Source organism: Jaminaea rosea, assembly GCF_003144245.1.
Source record: "Jaminaea rosea strain MCA 5214 unplaced genomic scaffold BDZ90scaffold_2, whole genome shotgun sequence".
NCBI classification, from domain to species: domain Eukaryota; kingdom Fungi; phylum Basidiomycota; class Exobasidiomycetes; order Microstromatales; genus Jaminaea; species Jaminaea rosea.
In genome coordinates, this window is record NW_020289976.1 from 388,072 (window position 1) to 413,337 (window position 25,266).

Sequence of the window (25,266 nt, forward strand, 5' to 3'; positions counted from 1 at the left end):
ATCCTGCTTGCCCACTTGATCTCCTGAATGGTCAAGAGTTGAAAGTCCTTTTGCTCGCCTGTGCTGCAAAATCGAGCCGCCGGCTGAAGAGGCAGTGTGCGGAGCGGCCGCCGTCGACTCGACTCCACTTTGTCGTCCTCGACCAACACTTTCTTTCGCTCCTTCCCTTCGCACCTTTTTCTCCCCCAAACCCAGCATGCCTCAAGAAACGACCAACTTCCCCGCTTCCTACGTCGTCATCGGGGCCTATCGCCTAGCGCATGACCCCGCGCTCTGGAAACCAATGTGGGCCGACATTGCAGGCGCGGCAAAGAAGGCTGGTCTCGTCGCTGCGCTATGGGGCGTCCTCACTTGGCCAATTCAACGAGCCTTTGTCCACCTCTTCATGCGAGGAAGCGGTACAGTACTCGGCTTCTCTGGCCTCTACTCCAGTATCAGTAGCAAGGCAGACAAGATCGATGACTCGTTGCCATTCGTCATTCCCCTGCCCAGCTTGCAGGGCTTTGCTACACTCATGTTCGTCCTCTCGCAGTGCTCCACCATCATGGAGCTGTGGCTTCGCAGGAGATTGAGAAGGGCACGCACCCTCGCCTATGGAGAGACGGTCAAGTCTCGCGGCAAGAGTGCAGAATGGTGGACGGACTACTACGAGGAGTGGGAAGAGCCACCCACACAACGCGCTATGCAGGCTGCCAAGAGACAGAGCCTCTACGCCCGGCTGGCTACGCCCATCGTGAGGATGGTGGTACTCAAGGTGTTTCTCCTGCCATTGGACTGGATTCCGTTCTTCACCCTGGGCATCTCCGCCTTTGTGCGCAGCTTGAGCTTGGGCAGGCAGCTCCATGCTCCCCTCTTTGCGAGCAAAAGGATGACCCCACTCCAGGTCGAGGTATGGATGATGGAGCGCAGCTTTGCCTACAGGCAATTCGGATTCGCTGCGTGAGTGCGTCGTTACAGCCGTGAGCGGAGGAATCGGTGATTAGCAGGCTAATTTGATCATTCTTGTTCCGTCGCTCGCAGTGCCCTAGTGGAGAACATCCCCCTCCTCGGTCTGGTCCTCTCCATCTCCAATCGAGTCGGAGCAGCCATGTACGCTCACGACCTAGAGAAGCGCCAGCAACTCTTCCGCTCAGGTCAATTGGCCAAATTAAAGCCAAACGAGACGTACAGCGAGAAGGACCCTCGCAAGCCTTCTACCCCTCATGCGCGACCTGCGGTCGGACCTGTAGGCGACGGTATGGGAAGTGGAGTGCCAGGAGAGTTCGGTGCCTTGACTGGTGGAGGGGTTAGCTCGGGAGTGCAGCAGGAAGGGAGACAACATTTGAGCATTCCCAGACCGTTCGAGGGAGGGAGCAAGAGTGGCGAAGAGCCACCATCGTACAGCGCATCTGAGGCACAACGCATCATTGCCGATTCGGCGGACGCGGCTGGTGGGTTGGGGCTGGCGCCTGCTCATGCTGCGGAGGAGAAGGGAGAAGAGGCGTCGACAGGTGGCATCAAAAGGAGAGTGCCTCCGCCGCCTGTGCCGCCGAGGAAGTCTTGAGAGCGTGGCAGACATGCATGCGGAGGAAGCAGAGGGCTCATCGTCATGAAAGTGGGCAAGAAGCGGCACAGCCGTCTTGATTAACGCCCTCAACGAAACGCGAGACGAGAGAGGGCACGAAGCTTCTGCTGTTGTACATACATCTTTGTCGATCAAGCCATCTCAACCTCCTTCATGCTTCTTCATTGAGCGGAGCATCCTCTGCTCGACGCGAGTGTCCCCTCTTTCCATCTACCTTTCACTCTCTCGCATCCCTCTTCCCTCCTCTCCAGCACCAGCAGTAGCTGCAGCCAGGCTTTGCCGCAGGGAGGTGCGAGCGCTGATTGTATGTCCCTTCGTCGCAGAGGAGGGACTGCCTGAGTTGTTCGAGCCGCTGCCGCCTACAAAGTCGCCCTTGGCAGTGGGAGGACGCCAAGCTGACGGCCCCTTGAGGTGCTGCTGCTGATGCAGGTCCACAACTCGACCCTTTGGCGGTGAGTAACCGGCAATACTCTGCGCCCTGTGATGGCTCGACTGGCCGCCCTCCTCACTATTCTCATACCCATCCAACAGCCCATCAAACGTCCCCGAGCCCATACCACGCCCTGCACCTCCTTCTTCACTCTCATCTTCTGCCGTCCTGGCACTATCGCTGCGGGTTAGGATCATCGACCGTCGTGGGTTGCGAGATGGACGTTGTGGGGAAGGAAGGCCGGGTGAGAAGCCAGGCGTGGCAGTGGTGCCGGAGCTGGCGCGGCGCTCATGATTACGGGGCTGCGAATAGTACCATCCGTCCTCCTGCTTGGCAGCAATTGGGCTGTCCATCCCCAGACCCACCCTTGAAGTTGCACGCTGCAGATGCCTGAAGGCAGGGGGAGGGGGAGGCATCTCGTCTCGGCTGGTCTTCATATTCATGCCTAGGCGAGGCGTCTCACCCCCACGTGCGCTGTCGACGGCCGAGTCGCCGCTCAGGGCGTTGTTGTAGTCGCTGTCACCATCCTCGAGGTGGTTTCGAGAGTAGGCGACGGGTCCATCGCTCATTGCGTGCATGTTGGACGAGGCGGCAATGGCTGTGGCGACGCTTGGATCGGAGAGCTTAGGCCTGCGAAGCGGCAAGGTGCCGGCGCGACCGATCGTCGCCGGGCTGTTCCTCTCTTGTTCCCGCTGCTCACGCTCCCTCTCCCTCCTCTGCTTCAAGAAGTCCAAGCGCTGTCTCGTCGAGGGGAAGCGCTCGTCTGCGGTACTGAGTGGGCCGGGGGAGAGCTCCGAGTAAGAGCGACCGTGTTGCTGACCCTGGTTGCCGCCAGCGACAGCGCTGTTACGCGGGCGATGCTGCGATTGGTGGGAGCTGATATTCATAGTGGGGCTAGTGCGAGGGTCGTCAGGTGCGATGCCGTTCGCGACGGAGCTGCCAGCAACACTACTGCTCGCGTTGCCACGATCCCCACTGCGGTAGATGCTGGAGCGTCGGTCGACACTGCCGTAGTCACTGCCTGCTACGCTGCTTGCTGTGGCTTGGCGAATGTCTCGAGTCTCTCTGCGCAGGCCTGATGTGGGTGCCTGGCTCACACTACCTGCCACGCTACCCGCGCGTCGACTACCTGAAATACTGCTCCCATCCATCGTGATCGCTCCTGCACTGCCCAAGGTCGCCCCCCTCCGTAGGGATCCCCCACGCCTCGTCGGGCTCCAATTGTTGACCGTTGTCGGTGTCCCAGTGCGAGCAGACATCCGCGACTCAGGTCTGTCGTATTCGCCGGCCCCGGCAGCAACGCGCATCGCTCTGGTCCTCTCCCTGTCGGCTCGCGTGAACGAATGAAGAAGCTCTCCAAGATTGCGCACCTGATTGTCGCTGTATTTCACCAAGGAGCCCACGGCCGAATCCAGGTCCTTGAGTATGGATAGGGTAGAAGAGGCAGGTCCGCTCGCTGACGAGGCGCCTCCTCCTACAGGTACATCTAGGCTTGCATCAACCTCCGCATCTATCTCGCGCTGGATCACAAATTGGGCCACGTCCCTCAATCCGGCGTTGAGTGTCGTGACCGTATCAAGGAAGCCTCTGGCCTTCTCGACCAGATCGCCCGACTCTGGGCCGAACAAGCGCGCAGCAGTGGGTGAGGTGTGGACAGACACATCCGTCCCGCCAAAATTGCGCTCGAAGAGGTCGAAAGCGACAAGGAGATTCCGCTCGTGAGCTGTTGTTGCGCCTGCGCCTCGTTTGGTTGCGGAGGAGGTTGAGGTGAGGACCGGGCCAGGGGTTACGCCGCGGGAGAAGGTAGAGAAGCGACTGGCTGGACGGTGTGATGTAGAATGAGCTGCGACGTCTGGCGTGGATGGGAAAGCAGCATGTGATGCATAGCGACGGAGGGGCTCGTGAGAGAGACCGTTGGGGCGGAGCTGCGCTGAGTCCTCAACACGATGCCGCGGCTCGCTTGACGGGGCATTGGCCCGCTGCTGCTCTGCAAGTAGACGTTGTCGATCCACTTGAGCAGTATGAGCTCGAGGACGTGGCGCTGAGCTGATGACAGAGGAGCTGCGTGATGCGGTGGAGATGGCAGAGCCACGGATGTCGATGTCCTCTATCCGAGCTCGCACATCATCTATTGCGCTGCCCACGGTTGAGGAATGAGCAGCACCGCTACCGCCCTCCTTGTTTGTGCGTGAGGAGAGGGGAACAGCATGCAACGCCTCCTGTCTCAGACGTAGAGCTCGCACTCGCTCGAGCGCCTCAGGCGGTAGGTCTGGCCTGGCTCGCAGCGTGGGCGACCGCATGCTGTTGTCATCAAATGGGTCGTTGCCTCCGCCGCCCGAGCTCAGGCGCGAGGAAGGACGCGCTCCAGATGCCGGAGATGCTACGGACATGCCTCTCGCTCGTAGCCCAGCTTCGTGCGGCGACATTTCGAGAAGATCTTGCATCCCAAGGCGTGGGGAGAGGCCCATTGTAGTGGCCGCTACTGCTGCTGAAGCGTGCGGGCCACTCGTCGTGCGTGCTCTAGTGGCGGCTGCGAGGTGGCGTTTCGCAGACGAAGCGTCGACGGATAGCTTTGCGAGGCCCAAGCCGGCCCTTCCCTCGTAGTCGAATGACGGGATGTCGTCTGCTTGCGCATCAGAAGCATGTCGTCGTCGATTGCGACTGCGTGACGCAGAGCGAGGACCAGGCGTATCTGCTGCAATGTCCGATGGACGATTGAGGACCGTTTCCTCTGAGCCTTGTCTTGTACGCCGATCGGATGGGAAGAACTCGTCGGGGATGGGCTGATGCCTCGACCCGCTGGACGGGAGATAGGGCAGAGTCTGCGATTGAGGTGACATCGATGCTGTCGCTCGCCGGCTGCCGACTGGCCGATGCGTCCGCTCTGTCTCTGCAGTATCATGTCCGCCGCTGCTTGATAGCTCGGTGGCTCTGCTGAGTGGGGATGTCACGCGAGGGCCATTACGATAAGTTGTGGTATGTCTCCTCGATGCAGGTCTCGCAGACGACCCTTCGCCGCGATCATCATAATCGTCGTCCGAGTCTTCGTCGTGCCCTGCTCTGCTGGAGAAGCCTGCACGAGACTGAGCGCGCAATTGATCCATCTCCTGCGCGTGAGCTTCGCTGCGTCGAGACTTGGCTGCCACTCCAAGCTGCGAGGGCGGTGAGGGGTGCGACGGGGATGTCATCGTCTGCCTGCGAGGTGTGCTCGAGGTTGGATGGTGATTGGAAGCGGACGAAGTGGAGCGAAGGCCCACTTCACTACGACGCCCTAGCCTGGACGAGTTTCTGCCGCTTGACTCCATCTTTGGCGTAGCGAAGACGTCGTTTGCGCGAAGATGAGGGGTGGACTTGCTGGAACGAGGCCTTTTACTCGATGGACGGCCACGACGGGCGCTGCTGATTGTGACGGGCTGACTTGAAGGAGTCGTGATAAGCGATTTGAGTTTTCGAGGTGTGAGGTCGCCGTCTTCAAGGCAATAAAAAGTTGGACTTGAGGATTGACGAGGACGAGGACGTTGAGCCTGTTGCTGCAACTGGACGTGAGGCTTCGACTTGTCTCTGACCGGGGAACCGCCAGCGGTGAGAATGGTCTGTGACGATCGAAGGACGCACAATGAGGATGACGAGGAAAGAGGAAGAGAAGAGGAAGGGAGGCGACTTGACTTTGTTGGCGTGTCGCTGTTTTGCATCCACAGTTCCTCGCGGTACCAAATCTGAAGCCGGTGAGACTTCAGGTAGCCACGGTCTCGGCGCTTTCTTGCCTGGTCGATGGCAGCGACGACGACGACGACCTCAGGGCTCCGAAGAGACCTGCTGGAGCTACTGGCGCTAGGAGTAGGCGAATGAGGTGGTCGGGAGGGGGGAAGAGGGGAAGGCTCGAGCTCATGGCCATCGTCGCCTCGGTCTCCCAAGGCTCGCTGCTGCCGCCCCTCGCCTCGTTCCTCGCTCGCCGGTCGCCTCCACGCCCATGCGGCACGGGACGACGCGTTGGGCGGAAGCCGACAAGATGGTGGTGCGTGCGCTTTCTCTCCTCCTCGCCGTTCACACCAACTCCAATGCTTCAGCGAACATCGTGATCGTGGGCCCGCCATCATGGAGGCTACGATCTCGGCTGACAATGTCAAGAGTGAGATGGCGTGACAGGCCAAGGCATCAATCTCGTCTGATGCCAGCCTTCCACCACAATCAGCTCTGCAAAACTGCCTCAGCTGCCTCTCCAAGATCAATGACTCGATCAACTGGCAGGCCAATGCTCCTCATCCTCAGCAGTCGCAGTCAAGCACGCACAGCTCGCGTGGATCTTTTGTAAGCATGGTCCTCCACCGTCTTACATCTGCAATCCAGTCATTCTGAATTTCCCTCCTTCGGGCCGCCCACGCGCTCAGGTTCGGATCTCGGCCATCAATGCCGGCTTCTCCGGTATCTGCGCCATAGACCTCGATGAAGCATTCTTCGACTCAATCCGTGTACGCCACCCACAAGGTCAAGTCACCTGCGAGATCAAGGTAAAGCCTTTGCTCACAAGTCTCAAAGTGGCCACCTCTGGTGGCGGCGGCGGCTTGAACCTCACCGACCGCCGCAAGCTTGAACGCTGCCAGATTAGCATCATCGATGCAGGCGCTGAATGCCGCATCGTGGTGCGAGTTCACTACACGCAGGGGGTCGTCAGAACGCAGAAACTGACCTACGAGCAGAAGGCTGCGCAATTCCCATCGGACAGGCCCGGCGATGGGTCCTTCGTTGCTGTGCATCCTCAGATGGCTTTGACCTGGTTGCACCACTTCTCCGCCATCAGGGGAGCAGAAGTGACAATATGGGCCCACGAAGACAACTGTAAGTAATGTCTGAGAGGCAGCAACGATCAGCAGCTCAACACTGGCTCTCACCGGCACAGGCAGCGTCCGAAGCAAGAGCGATGAGTACGCTCCTAGGGATGGCACCCGCAAAGCCCGCATGACACAAGTAACTCCCGTCCTAGAAGACTTCGCCGTATATCAAGTCAAGCGTGAGGCGTACATCACGTTCAATCTCAAGGAATTTCGTGCAATTGCTCAGCTTGCCGAGGCCATGAACGAGGTGCTCGAGCTTCGCTTCACGACAGACACTTACCCGCTCTTCATCAACGTCGCGTCCTCCTCCGACTCCATCTATGCTAACTCGTCGACGCAGTCCATCCCGTCCGTCAGATGCGAGATGGTACTTGCTACTTCGCCGGCACCGCAGAGAGGGATGGTCGAGGCTGAAACTTCTGCACCGGCTGCGCAATCGTACAGCAATGGGCCAAGGGAACTCACGCCGCAAGCACAGGACGCGGCAAATGAAGTTTCACGAAGTAAAGACGCAGCAGTGGATGCAGTCCCTCTCGACGAGGGTGCAGACTTCAATGGTGGTCCCAACTCTCAGCCTCCACCAAGCGCAGGCGCAGATCTCCAACCGCCGCACGAGTCAACACCACGAGCAGTATCAGCATCAGCGACCGCTGCCCCACTGCGACACCGGGCCTCCTCCCCCCCTCCTCGCCTTCATGCCAGCGTCCCAGCCCCTCTGCCTTCGCAAGAGGACACAAATAACGGTCTCTTTCTTGGCGGAGCTTTGCCTAGCACTCAGGAGCAGGGTGTCTGCGGAGCCGGAGAAAGCAGCAGAGCCATGCCGCCTCCCCCTCTCCGGGCAGGTACGCAGCAGCACCGCGCCGCTCGCTCTGAAGCAGCCATCCAGCGCCTTACAAACGTGCATCACAGTCGTCGCGAGATCGATTGGGAGACGCAGTCACAGCTTGGTGGATCGAGTCGTACGGGCACCAGAGCGGGGCAAGAGCGAGAGAGAAGAGAGGAGCAGCAAGGGCATGACGAGACAGAGGACTTCGACTACGGCGGCGTCCTTGATGAGGTCGAGGGTGGCACCGAGAATGGTCACATCCAAGTGCATGGCTCGCATCGTCAAGAGCAGGAGGAGGAGGACGCCTCGCGCACAGTCGACGAGACTAATAGGCAACCCAGCGCTCCAATCCAGATTGAGGAGAGAGATGACCCCGGCAGCTATGAGCAGAGGGAACAAGAGGCAGACGAGTTCCTTCCTGGCAGCGCTGATGAGCTAGAAGAGGAGCTGCCCGCCACGCAGCCGTCGGCGCCGGCGCCGCAACCGCAGCCACAACTAAGGTCCACGGCTACCTCGCAGAGGGCCAGTGGAATGACTGGTGGAACTGCAGAATCTGGAGGCGCCAAGAGAAAGGGCCAGGCCGCCGCAAGCTCGTCAGGTGATGAAGAAGAATCACAACAGCAGCAAGGCGGTGGAGGGGAGAAGAGGTTCAAGCCTATGTTCGGGTGAAGGAGCGGGTTTGAGCACCGTAACCTCACGACAACCATCGCACCCAAGAATTGAAGAGTCAGTGTCGTCCATAGCAAGCAGGCTATTACGGACCGCTTCGCCCATCTGATCCGATAATCCACTGCGTCATTAAAGTCGAGACTGGGGCAAGTGTGCGATTGAAGACCCGGGGTGAGAGGGTGCCCTTTGCTGCAAGCGAACAAAGCACGATGAAAGCAGTGCGAGTGCGAACGAATGGTATTGCAAGCCGCTGCCTGCTGCTGCTCGAACAGGATTAGGAGAGAAACTCGAAACGCACCTCATGCCATCGCGCTCAATTCCCCCTTGACCTCCTCCAACCTCTTCCTCCATCCCTCCTCCTCGCCCAACTTCTTCTTGAGCTCCTTCCTCTCCTCCTCCAATCCCTTCGGTATGGCTCCCGCGCCTCCGTCCTTGATAACCTCAACATCGTACCCGCCGGCATCGATTCGGACGAGGACGGTATGGTGCTTGAGAAGGGTGAGGCGAGTAGAGATGGTGAGGAGGGAGATACCGGCAGCTTTGGCCGTGGCGTACATTCCACCTTCTACATCTACTGATACGGCTGATGTGCACTCGTCTAGCACTCCGAGGGAGGGGCCATGGAAGAGGAGACGAGCGAAATTGACTGTGGGCATCAAGAGGCAAGGAAAAAGGTCAGCTTTGGTTCTGCAGAACAAGACAGGCCTCTCGCACTCACTTCTTTGCTTCTCCCCTCCAGAAAGGACATCCTTCCACTCCTTCCTCGTCTCGAAGCCTCCCTCTCTACTCGGGAGATACGCGAGGTTGACGTCCTTCAAAATAGACATCAACTTCTCATCCGTGCCTCCCTGAGCCCGCCACTGAGGGTAAGTGGTAGGATAGATGACCTGCTCCCTCAATGAACCTGCAGAGAGGTAAGGGCGTTGAGGAAGGAAGAAGATGTCCTTCTCGGTAGGCTTGCGCATGCTGCCCGACCATACAGGCCAGAGACCAGCAATGACGCGCGCTACGGCTGACTTGCCTACGCCGTTCGCTCCAGTGAGGAGTATATGATCTCCAGGCTGCATTGCGAGGGTAAAGTCGCGCACCAGCTCTTCGCCTCCCCTGGCGGAGCCTGGCGCGGGTGCGACGATGGGTACTTTCTCAAAGTCAAGCAACTTAGCCCCGGACGCAGAGCTGCTCGCCTCAATGACCTTGCCCTTTACATTACCCATGTCGTAGAAGGGCTGATCACGTGCAAGGTCCGACGGACGGTCTATGGCCTCGTAGCGATCCTTGTTGAGGAGGTGCAGCGTAGAGATCAGGGTGTAGACGCGATTCGTGTACCCGGAAAGCTCGGCGAGCTCCTTATAGCTGTACATGAGGCGCGAACCTGCGTCTGCAAGGGAGAGGAGGAGGCGACGATTCGAGATGTACGACTCCGTCTTGCGGGCGACGCCTTCGTGCGAGCCGGTCGAGCCCTCTGCGCCAGCTTCGGCGGTCTTGCTTGACACGGCCTGAGCCTGCTGCGGCTTGAGTCCGAAGAGGAAGGGAGAAGCAATGATGACATATCCCGCAGCACTCCAGGCATACTTGAGAACAAAGTCCTCGCACATGTTGAATGCGATGCGGATCTTGAGGATGGAGCTGATGTGTTTGACCAAGCGGAGGAAGGCTCGATTGAGGATGCCAGCTTCGGTCTTGGCACCGCCGTAGAAGCTGATCTCCTCTGCGTTGATGATCAGGCGAGAGTGCGCTGCACGGAAGTCTCCTTCGAGCTTGGCTTCCAGGGCTGCGAGTTTGCCAAAGGCTGGGGTGGCCTTGCGGAGGATCCCTGCAGCCAGGAGGGGAAGATGATGTTCAGTAAGACATTAAGGGGGAGCCCGGCGAGCGTACTCACATCCTGTGACAATGTAGTTGGCAAACAAGGCAAATTGTCCCTTCCAACCCAAGTTGGACGCGAGCTGGAAGTTGAAGACGATCATGTCCAACACCGGCTTGGAGATGTTCGAATACAGCGCCGCGAGCGCACTGGAGAATTGCGCCACATCGGCCGTAATGAATTGATCGGCCCCGTTGATCCTTCCATCAAGATTCATGACCTTGTAGAAGTTACGGCCATCGTTGAGGTACAAGTCGTGGACGTATCGCATCATGCGTGTGCGGAAGGAGATCGCCAGCTTGGTCTGGAGGTAGCGGATCATCGAGTTGGTGTAGGTTGAGGGTACGGCCAGAAGGAACCAGAGGCCGAGGCCGCGAAGGAAGCCTTTGCCATTTGCTGAGACGAGGTCACGGACTAGGCGACCGTCCAGGCGAGCGACGAGGACGCTGTACGAGTGTGGGCAGAGGGAAGGTGGTGTCAGCGCGCCGATAAGCATAGCATACAATCAGCCAGACCGCCAATGGCTCACCTCAAGTACGTCCTCAAGATGAGGAACGAGGTATGCAAGCAGAAGATGAATCTATACGGGAAGAGAATAGACGACGTCAGCTCCTTCCAATCCCCTCTTGTCCCAATTCCCACATCGACTCGACCGTACTCACACCTCCTTGGCGTTGCTTCTCGGCACCATGATTTTGAAGAGGGCTCTCAGCTGCCTGAAGAACTCCTTGTTTACGCCCACCCTTTTGGCGCTCGCAGCAGCCGCACCCCCTTGAGCTCGTACCGCCTCGACTTCTTGCCTCTTGCGCTCGACGGCGTCCTCTTTGGTCCCTCTGCCCTTACCGCCATTAGTGCTACTGTCGGCGCTCCCGTCTCGCTTCTTCTTCTTCGACCCGCCACCACCACCAACAGCGAGCGGCGGCAGCTTCTCAAAGTCTCTGAAGTGGGCGTCGAATGTGCTCTGCTTCGTCGGGTTGACCCTCACCCTCGAGATTCTCCCTCTATGCGGGACGAGCAGCTCGTACGACCCCTTCGACTCTCCTTGGCCGGGGACATACACCTCCTCCAGCGCATGATCCATCTCTGCATCACTGAGGGCCGGTCTACGCTGAACTGCCTTTGGCGCAAGGGAGGCTAGACGTTTACGAGCGAAGAAAAGGAAGAGGATCAGGCCGAGGATGCTAGGCTTGCCGGCTGGGTGGGTTGTAAGCCAGTGGGCGAGGCCTCCCGGTGGAGCAAGCGGCTTGGATTGCACGGCCATGGCGGAGACGATGGGAGAGCAAGAGCCAGCGGTCGCGGTGAGGAGCAAGGAGAGGATGCGAGTCTTCGCCTGTCGCTTGTCGGATAGTTGCGAGGTGGTGGAGATGGATGTGAGATTGGAGGATAAAGTGATATTCAGGGTCTCGCATTCGTATTGGCATTCATCGCCCTCAACTTGAGTCGGCCTGGCCATCTGTCAGTCAGTCAGCGTGGCCGTGCTCCTCTGATGCTGCGCCGCGTCCGCGTGCCCCGGCTTCATCGTCTGCCGAAGCCGGTCCTCAGCCTGCGCCGTGTGAGAGGACAAAAGGCGGGGTCCGCGAGGCAAGGTCGAGAACCAAAATAGAGACGCAGTGGACCTCGTACGACACAACACGACTCAGGCGTTTTATAGCAATGGATATGGACATAACGGTCGTGGAGAATGCAGGGTACAACTCATCGATCCCTCGTCCTAGAGCGACCTCTGCCTCGCTCTGCCTCCTCGCTACCAGCGTCGGGAGCGACTTCTTCGGCGGGGGTTGCGGACGGTCGTCTGCCGCGCTCTTCGGCTCTCTCGCTGACAGCTGCGCCGCTCTTGTACACCTGCTCGTCGTTGTCCGCTTCTGCTGTTGTGCTCGAGGAGAGTGACTTCGTAGAGGCAGATGGCTCCGACGCTGCGCCCTCTTGGCTTTGCTGCCCAGCCAGATCGCCTTCGCCGTCGTGTTCGTCGTCCTCGTCCCCTTCACTCTCTCTCAGCCGCCTGTCCTCTACGGCAGCCATGGTCGATGAGCCCTCCCTACGCCTTTGCTCCTCTTGAGTCTCAACATGAATCTTCCTTTTGTCAGCCTTCTCTTTCTTGTCGCCCTGACTTTCGGGGGACAGAACCGTGGCGTCTGCCTCGCTCTCCTCCGACTTCTTGCCCTCCTCTGCATTGTTGTCGCCCTCCTCTGCCTTCTTCTCTCCTCCCTCCTTCTCCCCCTCCTCTCCCTCGCTATGGCTTTCACCGTCCGCTCCTTCCTCCTCTCCCACCTTACTCTTCTTCTCAATCGCGGCCTCATCCAACCTCATATGGCGTCTGCGCACCGAAGAGACCACATCTCCTTTGCCGCGTGGCAGAGCAGGCAGCTGCAGTCGCTTTCTCGCAATCATAATCGGCTTGCTTGATCGCTGAAGGAGGTAATGGCTTGTACTGCCGAGGAGGATCCCTTTCAGCGACCCCAAACCTCTCGACCCCACTATCACCATCGTTGGCTCGTAGAAGTCAATCAGGTCGAGCAACATGTGCCTTGCATGTTTAGCATGCAACGCCTGACAGCTGACCTTCACCGCGAGCCTGGTTCTCTGAAGCAACGCAGTAGCCTGCCTTGCAAGAACGAGTGCCATGCTCTGCCTGATCCTCTGCTTCTCCTCGAGTGCGGCCTTTCCAGCCGCGTTAGTAGGCAGGTGAGACCCATCAAGCTTCTCGCTGGTTTCCATCACCGAGACGATCAAAGTCTCATCCCCGTCACGGAGGACTGTGCCGATTGTCCATTCGATGGCATAGCTTGACTCCTCGGACCCGTCAGACGCGACAACCCAACGACGAGGGTTGCGCCCCTCTCCACTGCCGGACCGCCGGGCTTCGACGGCTTTCTCGTACTCGCCGTGTACCAAGGTGATGGTGCAGCGATTCTTGGCGAAGATGGGACGAGAGGCGACAAGGGAGTATTCATCTCCGCCTGCACTGCGCGAGGAGGACGAGATCCATTTGGAGCCTTGCTTCTTAGGGGCGGTGGGACGATGAGAGGAAGGGAGGATGACGTTGGGCAGGCGCGAATGGTGATCCATGGAGGTCTCGCTCGTCTCAATCGGGGGGGCACCGTCAACAGGTGCGGTGCGAGTACCCTTCTGCGTGTAGCCTTCGTCGTCTTCGCCTTCGGGGTCATCGACCAAAGCACCAGAGTGACGAGAACCGTGATGGTGGTGGTCGCGATGCGGGTGGGAACGCGAAGAAGACGAGACTTGATCATCTTCGTCCTGATGCTCGTCGTTGGACCAAGAGGGATCATCCTCAGAAGGGTACCAGCCCCCCTCACCAATCGACTCCTTATTGTTCTGCCAAGCGTTGTGCAGGTCCAGGCAGCCGGCATTGAACAGCGTATTGTCGATTGTCGCATCGTCAAAGTCGATGATGGAGTCGTCTTCATCCTCCTGTGCTCGATGTCCGTCGCTTTCACTGCTGAGGGACTCCTCGCCCGAGGCGTCGAGGGAGGTGCGCTGCTTCTCTGGGTCGGCGTCATCATCGTGGGCAGAGCCACTGTGCTCCTCATCCCCATCACCTCTGCCGTCACGCCCACTGCCGAAAGCCGTATTACGAGGTGCTAGGCCGACACTGCGCACCGACTCGGTATCGGTACTATCATCTTCAGTTGCCTCCCCAATACTGGCATCATCGCTCTGCGGCGTTCGTGATTGGCTCGACGAGGCCCCTGACCCTCCCACCTTGGGCGGTGTCAGAAGCTTGTTATCTCCGCTGTGTGATCGCATCGTGACAGCAGCCAACGCTTCGCCCAGTCGGTTCAAGCTACCACTGCGTCCATGCCTCGTACGAAAAGGACTCAAGCTCCTCCCTGCTCGAGCCAGCTTGTCACGTTTACGGGCTTTGCGTTGAGAGGCATCGTGCCCGCTCTTCCCGTCTGTGCGCAGGGGACCAATGTGGAAGGGGTAGAGAAGGGAAGAGCGATGCGAATTGGAGGAAGAGGCTTGCATCTCTAGTTGGGGATTTTCGCTGTTATTGGAGGCACGACCGGAGGAGGAGGAGCGGACGTCTTCAGTCGATGCTGATGAAGAGGAGGCAACACTTGGCTGATCTGTAGCGATCCCGCTACCGCTGCCGCTTCCTGGGATGGGCAGTCTAGAGCTCGAGGAGGATGCAGATGACGGCCCGCTGCTGCCAGGCAAGGCAATGGAGATTGCCGGGAGAACGGCGCTTGCGAGGCTGGAAGAGGTGCTGGTGCTCGTATTGCGCTGGTGTTGCGGTGAGGAGCGACCGCTGCCGCTGCCACTGCCGCTGGGAGTGCCCACACGCCATGATAGCGAGGCGGGAGGTTGACCTCCCGACATTTCGTTGGGGGCCCGTCTGAGATGTAGACGTGGTGAGACGGATGATACGGATTCAAGAAAGCCCTGTTCCTGATTTGACCCGCTTCGCCTCGCCTCGCCTCGCCTCATCCCGTCCGTCCGGCCCCTCCGCTTCGTCCGCTGCTCTCGATCTCCCCGCATTGCGCCAAGCAAAGGACGACACGAGAGCGAGAGGGAGCCGGCACACGACCAGCCCAGCGCCATCCTTACGCCCCGACACCACCTGCGTCCACATCCACCACGAGACGACGACCCGCGAAGCCTCGACAGCAACTCAGTAATTTCATTGTTCGTGACTGACTCCTGATATTCAACACTTCTGAACGACAAGAGAGACGTTGACGTAGACGTATAGAAAGCATCAGAAAAGGTGTCTGTCCAGAATTCTTTTGGTGGCCTTCGCACGCAACACTGCTCTCCTTTAACGCCTCAACGGCGAGCCTGCCTGGCCAGGTCTCTCCTGCGCCGCTGACCCCTCGAACCTCCTGCTGCCAGTCGATTGCTGCTGAGCGTGCGACTGCTGCGGACTTCCCCCCGTATGCGCGCTTCCAGGTCTGCCTGACATGCTACCACCGCTGGCGCCCTGGAAGTGCCCGCCGCCACTGGCAGGGCCGCCAAAGTCTGATCCAGAGCCTCCGCCCATCATTGGGTATCCGCCCATCATCCCGCCAGGAGGCATGCCGTACATTGACATGTGGCTTGGCATACCATAGCCGCCCATGCCGAGCATGCTGGGGCTCATGGACATTTGAGAAGGAGAGCCGGGCATGCCAGGCTGCTGCTGATCGCCACCTTGCCCGCTCATCATCGAGCCTGGCCCACCGCCCTGCTGACTCTGTGACATCGCAGCCATATACGCCTGCTGTGCAGCCATGGCCGCAGCCATCTGCTGCTGGTGCATCTGCATCTGCATCATCTGCTGCTGGTAAGGGTCCATCGCCGGCGGAGGGGATTGGCCGCCGTGACTGCCCTGTTGGCTACCGCCGTGACCACCCAACTGCGATTCACCTGAGCCTTGCCCGGGCATTCCACCCATCATCATCGGGTTCATCATCATCATTTGCTGCCACAGGAAAGGATTGAACTGCCCGCCACCCATCATCATAGGGTTCATGCCTAGCATCCCACCCATGCCTGCCATTTGCTGCTGCTGCATCATCATCTGCTGCTGTTGTTGCTGGCGCTGTGCAGCGTCCTCCTCTCGTTGACGTCGCTCGGCCTCGACCCTCTGTCGCTCCCTCTCCGTCATCGTAGCTCCCAAGCCGCCGGCTCCCTTGCGCTCACGCTCATGCGCACTGATAGCGCCGAGCAGCCCAGCTTGAGGCGGGGGAGGCTTCGAGGGGACATTGACGAGCCCGACGCCTGCCATGCGGGCTTCCAGCTCTTGCTGCTTGGCAGACCGGTCTTGCTTGTCCTGAGCACCGGCCTCAAGGAGGCCGTGAGGCTGGAAGACGGTAGTCATCGAGCCTGGCTGCTCGTCTGGGTTGAGCTGGACGAAGGTTTGCGGCTGCTGGCGAGCAGCAGGGTAGGTCGAGCTCGCTGCGGTGTTCGGCGAGGCGGAGCGACGACCGTCGTCCTCCGAGGCGTAGGGGGCGCCGAGGTGAGGTGTGAGAACAGATTGACGCTGCTGCTGAGTAGAAGCAAGGGCCGGGTGGCTCTGCCCTGCTCGCATCATGCCTTGGCCAGCACCAGCATTGTTCGCTGGCATGGTCGAGGGAGCCGCCGTAGATTCTGCGTAACGAGGACTTTGGCGACCGCTGCTGTTACTGTAGGTGCTGCCTGCCGGGGTCATGCCGGGAGCAGGGAGACCATTGGCGGAAGCAGTTGCTGCAGCAGATGATCCAGTCATGCCACGGGCGATGGAAGAAGCCTGAGAGCCGCTGGCTGACGAAGAGTTCATGGCTTGAGCGACTGGAGGGGCCATGCGTGAGCCTTGAGAGGCTTGCCGACGCTGCTCCTCTTCTTCATCGTCTTCATCTTCTTCCTCTTCGTCCTCGCTGCTCTCCTCGCCCCATGCGTGACGGCCCTTTGGCTTGAGTCCGCCCTTCTTTGTGGCTCCAGCTGCCTTACCAGGCTTGCTACGAGCTTCAGCTACGGCTGCAGCCTGAGCCTGAGCGGCCTCCTTCCTCTCTTGGGCGCGCTTGTTCTGCCCAAAGGTCGAGGGGTTGGCCGCGGTGGGTGTGGGCGCATATGTCTGTTGAGTCTGCTGCTGCTGTTGCTGCTGAACGGGTGCGGCGGCATACGAAGCGGGCGCAGGGGCTGCAGCGGTGGCCTGCTTGGGAAGGCTACGTTGACGACCCAGAGCCGAGGGGGAAGGAGGCTGATCGAGGTATGAATATGCAGCAAGTGCATCCTCATCCAGACGGTCTTCATCTTGCTGCGGAATGCGCACGGATGGGTCGCGCGAGAGCCCGTTCGCTGTCCTCGAAGATGGAGCGTAACTGCTTTGCTGAGTGTATGAGCTAGGGGTGTCAATGCCGGGCGAGTCCTTAGTCGTTGCTGACATTGGGGCAACTCCAGCAGCACCGCTCGCAGCCGCTGCAGCGGCGAGCTGAGACGGCTGAGTTTGGACAGTTGGCTTGGACGGAGCAGGCGGCTGCTGGTCGGACATGGAGCGCAGGTAGAACAGGGCCCCCTCGTCGTACGATGAGGCCAAATCGGCGTCGCTCTGACGCTGTCGCGTCTTGTCGCTAGGTACGGCCATTGAAGAAGATGTGGCGGGCTTGTCGGCCTCTGCACCACGGCCTGAGGGAGCGGGCACCGCGGAGGAGCCAGAAGGAATAGCAGCTGCCGCGGCAATGGGAGGCGCGGCTGCGGACATCGACGTGTCCTTCTTGATGGGCGAAGGTACCGGCGTGGCATCCGCAGGAGAAGAACCCTGCGCACCTCGAGAAGCGGCAAGATAGGATGGCTGCTGCTGCTGGGGCTGCTGCTGCTGGGACTGAGTACGCGAGTCGAGACTGTCTGAGCGGTCGATGCTGGCCACACCGCTCCTGACTGAGGGGGGCGGCGGAGTGGCTGCAGCCGGCGCTGTCCTGTACGAGTCCTGTCGTTCAGCCGTGAAAGGTCGTCGAGGGCCTTCGAGCGAGGAGCTGGCGCGCTCGTCCCTCTGCGAAGCTGCTGCCGAGCCAGCGAGTGCACCTGCCGCGAGAGCTGGAGCGGCAGCACCGGCGTATCTGCTCGGCTGCTGCTGCTGCTGTTGCTGCGAGTCGGTGCTGCGATACGGGAGGTCAGAGTCCTTAGCCGATGTCGCGCTGCCTTGCTGGGATCGGTCCTGGTGCTGCTGGGCGGCGGCCAAGGTCATCTGGCTGCCCTCGCGCGATCGCTCACCAATTGGCTCGAGACCACTGCTACGTTGAGGTTGTTGGTCGTCATCATCATCTGGGCCGCCAGTAGCCTCAGGCAAAGGTGAAGTTGGCTCCGACGTGGCAGCTTGATCCGCGCTCAGCTGCTGCTGCTGCGGTCCACTCTTCCCACCATTGAGCTGCCTCGTATGCGCAGTATTAGGCTGAGGCAAAGGAGGCAGTAAGGGGGTCCTCTCGCCCCTCATTCTCGCAGCCATGATTCCATGTAGGTTCGTCCTCGTAGCCAAGTGACGCTCTTCCCTTACATCAAGGAACTCCGCGAGCTCACGATCCAAGAACAATCGTTCCTTGTACTGCCCGATTGGGTATGCGAAGAAAGCGGATTTCGGGCTGCGAGCGTCCCAGTTGAACCCCTCTGGACGGCCGTAGAGTTGGAACGAGTCCATGAAGCCGATGACCCACTTCATCATCTCGGCGTTTGCGCCGCGCGACCCTGCTTCGAGCTCCGGCATGATCATGACCCAGCCCGTCTGTCGAATACGGTGCGTGGCCGAGAGGACTTGGCTGAGCGGGAAGGCGCCCTCTACCTTGAAGAGCGATGAGCCCTCCACGAGCTCTGGGCGTGAAGGGTAGACGGCGAAGGCGTGGGCTGCAAAGAGCATGGTGGCGAAGGGTTTCTTGTCCTTCTTGCTCGTGTAGAACTGGGCAATGCCTGGGGCATTGTTGCTGCCTGGCGGGGGCTCCATTGCTAGGCCCTCGCCCGTGTTGGACAAGGTGCGTCCTGGCGTGGTGGGAGCGGTAGGGTCCTTGTCCGAAGTCGAAGCCATGCTGAGGATCGAGCTTCGATCACCCGCGCCGCCAATCTTGTTCCAAAATCTCCTCGTGACGCTCTGCCCTGATGAGGCCTCGTTCTTGTCCTTGGAGAGGACGAGCCAGCACTTCTTCCATTCTGTCGAGCCCATGAAGCGTGCCTTGACCCATCCCTCCATCTTGCCCTTGGAGACCGGGCTGGCGATGGTGAGGTTGGCCATTGCGGGTGGTGGGCCCTGCATGGGGCCTGTATCAGTGCTGTTGGCGCCAACAGAGCCCAGTCGAGCTCGAATGAGTGCGCCGGTGTAGATCTCCTCGAGCCTGACCTTTTCCCACGAAGCTAGCCTGATGCCATTGACCCACGCCTGCACAAGTCGCCTGCCTACTGCGCCCTCGACGCAGAAGAGGATGCGATTGTTGCCTGCCGAATTGAGTGCGAAGACATTCTCGTAGCGGCCGCGTGAGCCTGGTACCTCGTTAGGGTCCTCAATGAGGTTGCCGATGAGGTCGACGAATGAGTCGGTGACGTTGATGTAAGTGGGAGGGACTTCGCGGCCTTCTCGAGCAGCCTCTTCCATCTGCGATACGCTCCAGACGCTGAGCACTGTCCCGCTGAGCTGAACAAAGCACAAGTGCCAAGCTCTGCGAGCGCGAATCAAGAGGAGGAATGGATGTCAGTGGCCTGCAACAATCTTTTCGCGGTGCTTCGCGCTCACTTCTTGGGATCGTTAGGGTGCAAAGGCTTGCCATCAGCGCCCAATGCATCTCGCCTTGACAGGTATCCTTCCATGTACGTCTTCCTCTGCTGAGCATCTTGCAGATAGAGAGCACTGCGCAGCTCAGGCGACTTGAAAGTCAAGGGAGCGGCTGAGGTGCGAATAGAGCGAGAAGTCGAGCCTGTTGGTGAAGGTGGTCGGTCGTTGGGAGTGCCTGGACTCTTCTGTGAGGGACCATAAGGGTCAGCCTGATCCAGAGGCTGGAAAGCTGAAAAAGGTCGAAGCGATTGAGTGCGACGATGGCTGTCTTGCTGAGCTGCCATTCTTTGACTGCCGCCGTTTTGCTGCATGGGTTGATAAGAGGAAGCACGGTGTGACTGCGTGTCGTTACCAGAGGACGACGAAGGCCACTGCTGCTGCTGCTGGTCGCGACCACGAGAAGGCATACGGCCAAGGGAAGGGCTCGAGTCCATCACACCGCCCAGTCCTCCGCCGCCTCCTCCGCTTTGCTGCTGCCTCGGGTCAAAGCTGTTGTCGCCCGTAGGCGGGCGATATTGGCCTGTTTGCCGCTGCGTGGATGCCCACGACGGCGTTCCTGTTGAGCCGTTCATCGCGGTAGGCGAGTGTTGCGGCGGCTATGCGAGCCCGCTCGGGGATTGGCTGGCTTTAACGGTTGGAAACGAGAAAGGGAAGATGTGTGAGGGTGCGATGATCGTCCAGGTAGTCAGCGAGTGGAGCGAAGCAATGATGGATAGGAATGAGAGACAGGTGTTGGCGTTGTCGCAGTCCTAGTCTGAAACAGGGAAGACGTACCTGTGCGAGTGGAACAAATCCCGATCCTCGCGGCCGTCATCGTTCAGATGGAGGGCGGGGGCAGTCGGGGCTGGCTGTGCTGCGAGGTTGCCGTCCTCCTTTGGCTTCGTTCGTTGGCGCGGCGGCTGACCTTGCACCCTACTCTGGCTCGCTCTCTAGCTCGCTCGCGCCTCCCGCACCCTAACCTCGCGTCTGTTGGCGGACCCCCGGCGGCAAGGCCTCGACCACCTTGCCCTGAAATCGACGCTACTCCCGGCTACGGGACCTGACCGTGGTTGTGACAAAAGACGCCGCACTTGGCAGGCCGGCCTCTTTTGTGAGATACGGGGCGTCGATACGACCAAGAGGCCAAATTCTCACACGGAGCATACAGTCTTCACCATCGTCAATGCCTCTGTCACCAACGCTATGGAGCAGTTCAGCAGGCCGGGCGAGCGAGCAAGTCGAACGCGGCGTCTCGGTCGTTGCATCGCGGTCTGAGTGTTGGTCACCATGAGCTGCGAACTGCACGCAGCCTTTCTCAACTCGTCACCAATCAGCGATGGCATCTTTGATCTCGAGACACGAATTGTAATTCTTCTTTCTTCAGACGGATAGAATGACAGAGCTTCGCTGCAATCGTCCAGCTTCCTCACCCTCCTCCGATGCTTCACGCGTACAGGTCATCCCCGTCATCGTCATTCGACCCAAACGCTGCACCTCCTCCGCCGCCTCCCTGGGCAGGGTTCTGCTGTTGTGACCCACCACCGGCACCACCCTCACCCGGGAACTTGAACGAGCCAAAGGATCGCGCCGTATTGAGAGTTTGAGCGAACATCTCGTAGCGACGAATGTCCGAGTCGGTGACGGAGCGACGGGCAGTGGACATTGCCTGCTCGAAGTGCTCGACACTGATGTAAGGGACCGGGTCCTCATAGTCCTCATCTTCTGGTGCGGGCTTAGCAGGAGCAGCCGCAGCGTCGTCCTCCATCTTGACGTCACCGCCACCACCCGCTGCTGCCTCCTTGCGCTTCTGCTCGGCGTAGCGCTCCGCGTCCTTGGCAATGCTCTCGCGAATCGCGAGCTTGGCCGCACGCTGGCAAATCTCGCTGATGTCGGCACCTGAGAAGCCAGAGAGGTGGCGTGCGAGGTAGTTGAGGTCGACACCCGGGGCGATCGGTGACTTGCGCAGCTGAGCCTTGAGGATTGAGAGGCGGCCGAGCTCGTCGGGCAGAGGAATGTAGAGAAGCTGGTCCAGACGGCCGGGGCGCATGAGAGCCGGGTCGATGATGTCCGGTCGGTTGGTAGCGCCGATGATGAAGACGTTCTTCTTTGCGTTCATGCCGTCCATCTCGGTAAGCAGGGCGTTGACGACTCGCTCTGAAGCGCCACCAGCGTCGCCGCCGCCGCCGCCGCCACGAGACTTGGCGATGGAGTCAAGCTCATCGAAGAACATGACACAAGGAGCAGCGGCACGAGCCTTGTCGAACACATCACGAACGTTGGCCTCGGACTCTCCGAACCACATCGTGAGGAGCTCAGGACCCTTGATGGAAATGAAGTTGGCCTGGCACTCATTGGCAATGGCCTTGGCAAGGAGCGTCTTACCGGTACCGGGCGGGCCGTAGAAGAGGACTCCCTTTGAGGGCGACATGCCGTACTTGAGGAAAAGCTCGGGATGCTCGACGGGGTACGAGACCGTCTCTTGAAGCTCCTGCTTGACCTTTTCGAGACCGCCGATGTCGTTCCAAGTGACCGTAGGCACCTCGACGGCCGTCTCTCGCAGGGCCGAGGGGTTGGAGACGCCCAGGGCGAAGCGGAAATTCTCCATGGTGACGCCGAGCGAGTCGAGAACCTCTGCATCGATTGTGTCCTCATCGAGGTCGATGAGGTCCATCTTCTCACGAATTTGCTGCATCGCAGCCTCTGAACAGAGCGCAGCCATGTCTGATCCAACGTAGCCGTGCGTCTCAGCGGCAATCTGTTCGAGATCGACGTCCTCACCGAGCTTCATGTTCTTGGTGTGGATGCGGAGAATCTCGAGACGACCAGTCGGGTCGGGGATTCCGATGTCCACTTCACGGTCGAAGCGGCCGAAGCGACGAAGGGCAGGATCAATAGAGTTGGGTCGGTTGGTGGCTGCCATGACGACGATGTTGGAGCGAGCCTTGAGGCCATCCATGAGGGTGAGGAGCTGCGAGACGACACGACGCTCGACCTCTCCATTGGTCTTCTCACGCTTGGGCGCAATGGAGTCGATCTCGTCGATGAAGATGATGGCAGGCGAGTTCTTCTCGGCCTCCTCGAATGCTTTGCGCAGGTTCGACTCAGACTCTCCGGCCATCTTGCTCATGATCTCGGGACCATTGATGAGGAAGAAGAAGGCGCCGGTCTCGTTGGCGACAGCGCGAGCCATGAGCGTCTTACCTGTACCCGGGGGACCGAACATGAGGACACCGCGAGGGGGCTTGATTCCGATTGCCTTGAAGAGCTGAGGGTGGCGAAGGGGCAGCTCGACCATCTCACGAATCTGAGCCATCTGCTTGCGGCAACCACCAATGTCGTCGTAGCCTACATCGGCGAGGTTGGCCTCCTCGTCCTCACGCTTGACCGGGTCGCCCTCGGTGTGGATGACAGTGTCTTGAGCGACGATGCAGAATTCGGCGGGATCGGTCTCGATGACCTTGAACTCGACTGCGCGCATACCACCGCGGACGGTGAAGGTGTCTCCCTTGCGCACTGGACGGTAAGCCTCAAGGAAGTAGGGCTTGAGGTAGACGTCGAAGAGGTTTCCAGTGAGGCCCTCGACGCTATCATCGAAGGGGAGGACGTGGATACGCTTGCCATACCTGCGAAGAAGGAATGGGGACAGGGTCAGCTGTGAGTTTCGACGATGAGCCCATCACAGTCGGGCGGACTTACTTGATGTCGTGGCAGGCGTGGATGGTGATCATGTCTCCGAGCTTGACACGCAGGTTATTACGGGCTACACGATTGAGGCGAATCTTTGACTCCTCGGTAGAATCATCGGTCAAGCAGATCAAGACGGTATCACGACGCTTCTTGCCGCGAATGAGGACTGAGAGCGGAGAGAGGTGTCAACAGGCTGCTCAGCTGCAAGTGTGGATGCTGTCTTCGCGACCACTCACCAGTGTCGCCACGGAAGAGACCGAGCTCCTCCATCTTGGCTGGCGAAAGACATGCTACCGAGTTGTCGTCGGTCGTAGACTCCTCGACGAAGAGGCGATTGGGGGCTGAAAGGCGCAGGTGGCGATATGAGCAGGCAGGGTGAGCGGCTGAGCTCTGCGCCGGCGATTGCGCTCGCCATCACTCACACTTCTTGGGACGGAGAATGGCGGTGGCCGGGTCCTCGTCAGTCTTGTTGTCCTCTGGCTTAGGCGCCGGAGGGTTTTGAGCAGGGTTCGAGCCAGAGTCTGCCATGATTGAGGCGGCGAAGGAGTGGGTGAGGGTAAGAGAGGGAGGAGAATCTAGTTGATGAGGCAGCAGTCGTCGGGCAAAGCTTTCTGCTTAGCGCTTAGTCGACGAGTGCGGAAGTGTTCTGCGGTGGACGAGCTCTGAGTCGTTTGCGAGGAGAGCTCAGCCAAGGAGAGAGGTTGTGATGGATCAGATCGAAAGTGTGAGCGTCAGGCGCTCGACAGTGACGGGCCAAGTCGAGCGACGAACGCGTGGAGGCGCACCGCTGACGAGGCCCTGCACCCCTCCACGTGGCAGGAAGGCGGCGCGACGCTCAGGCCACCCCAACTGCAAAGCTTCTCCTTCAATACGACGTCCCTGCAGCAAGGCCATTTTGCGAAGAGGCAAAGAGAGGAGAATAAGACAATGGGAACCAGAATGAATCGTTTAAAGACGCAGGCTACCGGCGCGAGCCGACGTCGAAGCAGCTGTCGACACGACTGACCGCGATCTCCATCCCCCTGGTTTTCGACGCGACCTCAAGCTGCAAAGCACCTTCTCCAGCGACGTCCAACCTTCTGATGATCCTGACGACTTCACTCATGATCCTTAGAACTTCACGCTCCAAAGTAACGATCCCCGAAATCGCCGAGCCCGGGCCAGATCAGGCTGTGTCGACCAGGGCTGGGGTCAGTACTCTTGAAGTCATGTGTTCATGAAGACCACTGGCACTTACTTCTGCTCAGTGAGCCCATCATCGATCCACCCGCAGATGAGTCGCACGGCAGGGAAGCGCTTTGTCACATTCTCGATGCCTTCGGGAGATGCGACCAGGTTGACGAAGATGATGCGCTCGAGGGGAACGCCTGCGCGAAGGATTGGGAGGGGACCAAAGATGAGCGTGAGGGCCGTGCAGCTGCGCAGCCAGGTGGCACGTACCGTGGTCCACCAACACCTCGATAGCCTTGATCACCGACCCGCCTGTAGCGAGCATGGGGTCCAAGAGCAGGACCCAGCGATCCGCAATGTCCCTTGGCAGCTTCGAGTAGACTGGCGGGACGAAGAGAGGGCACAGAGGTCAGCTTCACTCGGACGACCGTGCAGCCGTCGCCCCTCAGCGAGGTCGTCTGCACTCACAAAGCTTTGGCTTAGCCGTCTCCTCGTCCCTCTGGATCAGGATCTTGCCAATGCGAACACTGCGACAGCATTCTCTAAGGCCCGCCTCCATCGCTTCGCCCGCTCGCAAGATCGAGACGCCCTGAGTGTGCGAGGACAAGGCTTGCTGCTGTCAGTAGTTGCCTTCTCGTCCAAAGCTCATCTGTGCTGAAAATCACGCAAATCCTCCCTTGGAATTCCACTCCATTGTATGGCAGCCCCGTAGGACATTGGACCTGCTTTCCCACCACGGGCAGATGGTTCAACCCTTCCTCGACTAACAGCCTGATAATCCTGTCCGAGTAGAAGATGAAATCGCTCCTGCTTGTCTGCTTGTCTCTGATGATGGTGAGGCAGGCCTCCAGCTGAGAAGTGGCGGGAAGGCGGATGACATTGGGGGGAAGACGGGGTAGAGAGGAGCTCGAGGGGTGTTGGGAGGCGGAGAGGGCTGAGGGGGTCATGGGTAGTGAGGAGAAGGTGGGATTGGAGGAAGAGCTGGAAGATGGAAAGCCATATCCTGCGGCTGATGACGA

General features: G+C 59.6%; 8 protein-coding genes across 8 annotated transcripts; 2 read left to right on the forward strand and 6 right to left on the reverse strand.

Moving 5' to 3' along the window:
* Window positions 1-135: 135 nt before the first annotated feature.
* On the forward strand, window positions 136-1,726 carry BDZ90DRAFT_230301 (hypothetical protein). Its single transcript, XM_025505422.1, has 2 exons — window positions 136-939; window positions 1,021-1,726. Exons 1-2 carry the CDS (start codon window positions 197-199, stop codon window positions 1,541-1,543), a joined length of 1,266 nt encoding a protein of 421 aa, XP_025364040.1. The 5' UTR covers window positions 136-196; the 3' UTR covers window positions 1,544-1,726.
* On the reverse strand, window positions 1,660-5,868 carry BDZ90DRAFT_108929 (hypothetical protein). Its single transcript, XM_025503212.1, has one exon. It carries the CDS (start codon window positions 5,684-5,686, stop codon window positions 1,775-1,777), a length of 3,912 nt encoding a protein of 1,303 aa, XP_025364041.1. The 5' UTR covers window positions 5,687-5,868; the 3' UTR covers window positions 1,660-1,774.
* Window positions 5,869-6,089: 221 nt separating this feature from the next.
* Window positions 6,090-8,321, forward strand: BDZ90DRAFT_258351 (hypothetical protein; the record flags this gene model as incomplete). Its single annotated transcript, XM_025508061.1, has 4 exons — window positions 6,090-6,123; window positions 6,187-6,302; window positions 6,383-6,830; window positions 6,892-8,321. 4 exons carry the CDS (start codon window positions 6,090-6,092, stop codon window positions 8,319-8,321), a joined length of 2,028 nt encoding a protein of 675 aa, XP_025364042.1.
* A 149-nt stretch (window positions 8,322-8,470) lies between these two features.
* BDZ90DRAFT_109033 (hypothetical protein) lies at window positions 8,471-11,595 on the reverse strand. The gene is made up of 4 exons (XM_025503213.1): window positions 10,845-11,595; window positions 10,712-10,762; window positions 10,201-10,628; window positions 8,471-10,134 (listed from the first exon to the last, which is right to left on the reverse strand). Exons 1-4 carry the CDS (start codon window positions 11,441-11,443, stop codon window positions 8,621-8,623), a joined length of 2,592 nt encoding a protein of 863 aa, XP_025364043.1. The 5' UTR covers window positions 11,444-11,595; the 3' UTR covers window positions 8,471-8,620.
* Window positions 11,596-11,804: 209 nt separating this feature from the next.
* Window positions 11,805-14,564, reverse strand: BDZ90DRAFT_230302 (hypothetical protein). The gene has a single exon (XM_025505423.1). It carries the CDS (start codon window positions 14,521-14,523, stop codon window positions 11,878-11,880), a length of 2,646 nt encoding a protein of 881 aa, XP_025364044.1. The 5' UTR covers window positions 14,524-14,564; the 3' UTR covers window positions 11,805-11,877.
* Window positions 14,565-14,837: 273 nt separating this feature from the next.
* On the reverse strand, window positions 14,838-20,154 carry BDZ90DRAFT_277711 (hypothetical protein). Its single transcript, XM_025509031.1, has 2 exons — window positions 19,373-20,154; window positions 14,838-19,298 (listed from the first exon to the last, which is right to left on the reverse strand). Exons 1-2 carry the CDS (start codon window positions 19,981-19,983, stop codon window positions 14,963-14,965), a joined length of 4,947 nt encoding a protein of 1,648 aa, XP_025364045.1. The 5' UTR covers window positions 19,984-20,154; the 3' UTR covers window positions 14,838-14,962.
* Window positions 20,155-20,730: 576 nt separating this feature from the next.
* Window positions 20,731-23,794, reverse strand: BDZ90DRAFT_263832 (AAA ATPase). Its single transcript, XM_025508620.1, has 4 exons — window positions 23,500-23,794; window positions 23,314-23,418; window positions 23,087-23,243; window positions 20,731-23,013 (listed from the first exon to the last, which is right to left on the reverse strand). Exons 1-4 carry the CDS (start codon window positions 23,603-23,605, stop codon window positions 20,835-20,837), a joined length of 2,547 nt encoding a protein of 848 aa, XP_025364046.1. The 5' UTR covers window positions 23,606-23,794; the 3' UTR covers window positions 20,731-20,834.
* Window positions 23,795-23,958: 164 nt separating this feature from the next.
* On the reverse strand, window positions 23,959-25,194 carry BDZ90DRAFT_249093 (PRTase-like protein; the record flags this gene model as incomplete). The annotated part of the gene is made up of 5 exons (XM_025507646.1): window positions 23,959-24,247; window positions 24,315-24,444; window positions 24,518-24,628; window positions 24,716-24,836; window positions 24,913-25,194. 5 exons carry the CDS (start codon window positions 25,192-25,194, stop codon window positions 24,196-24,198), a joined length of 696 nt encoding a protein of 231 aa, XP_025364047.1. The 3' UTR covers window positions 23,959-24,195.
* Between the last annotated feature and the right edge of the window lie 72 nt (window positions 25,195-25,266).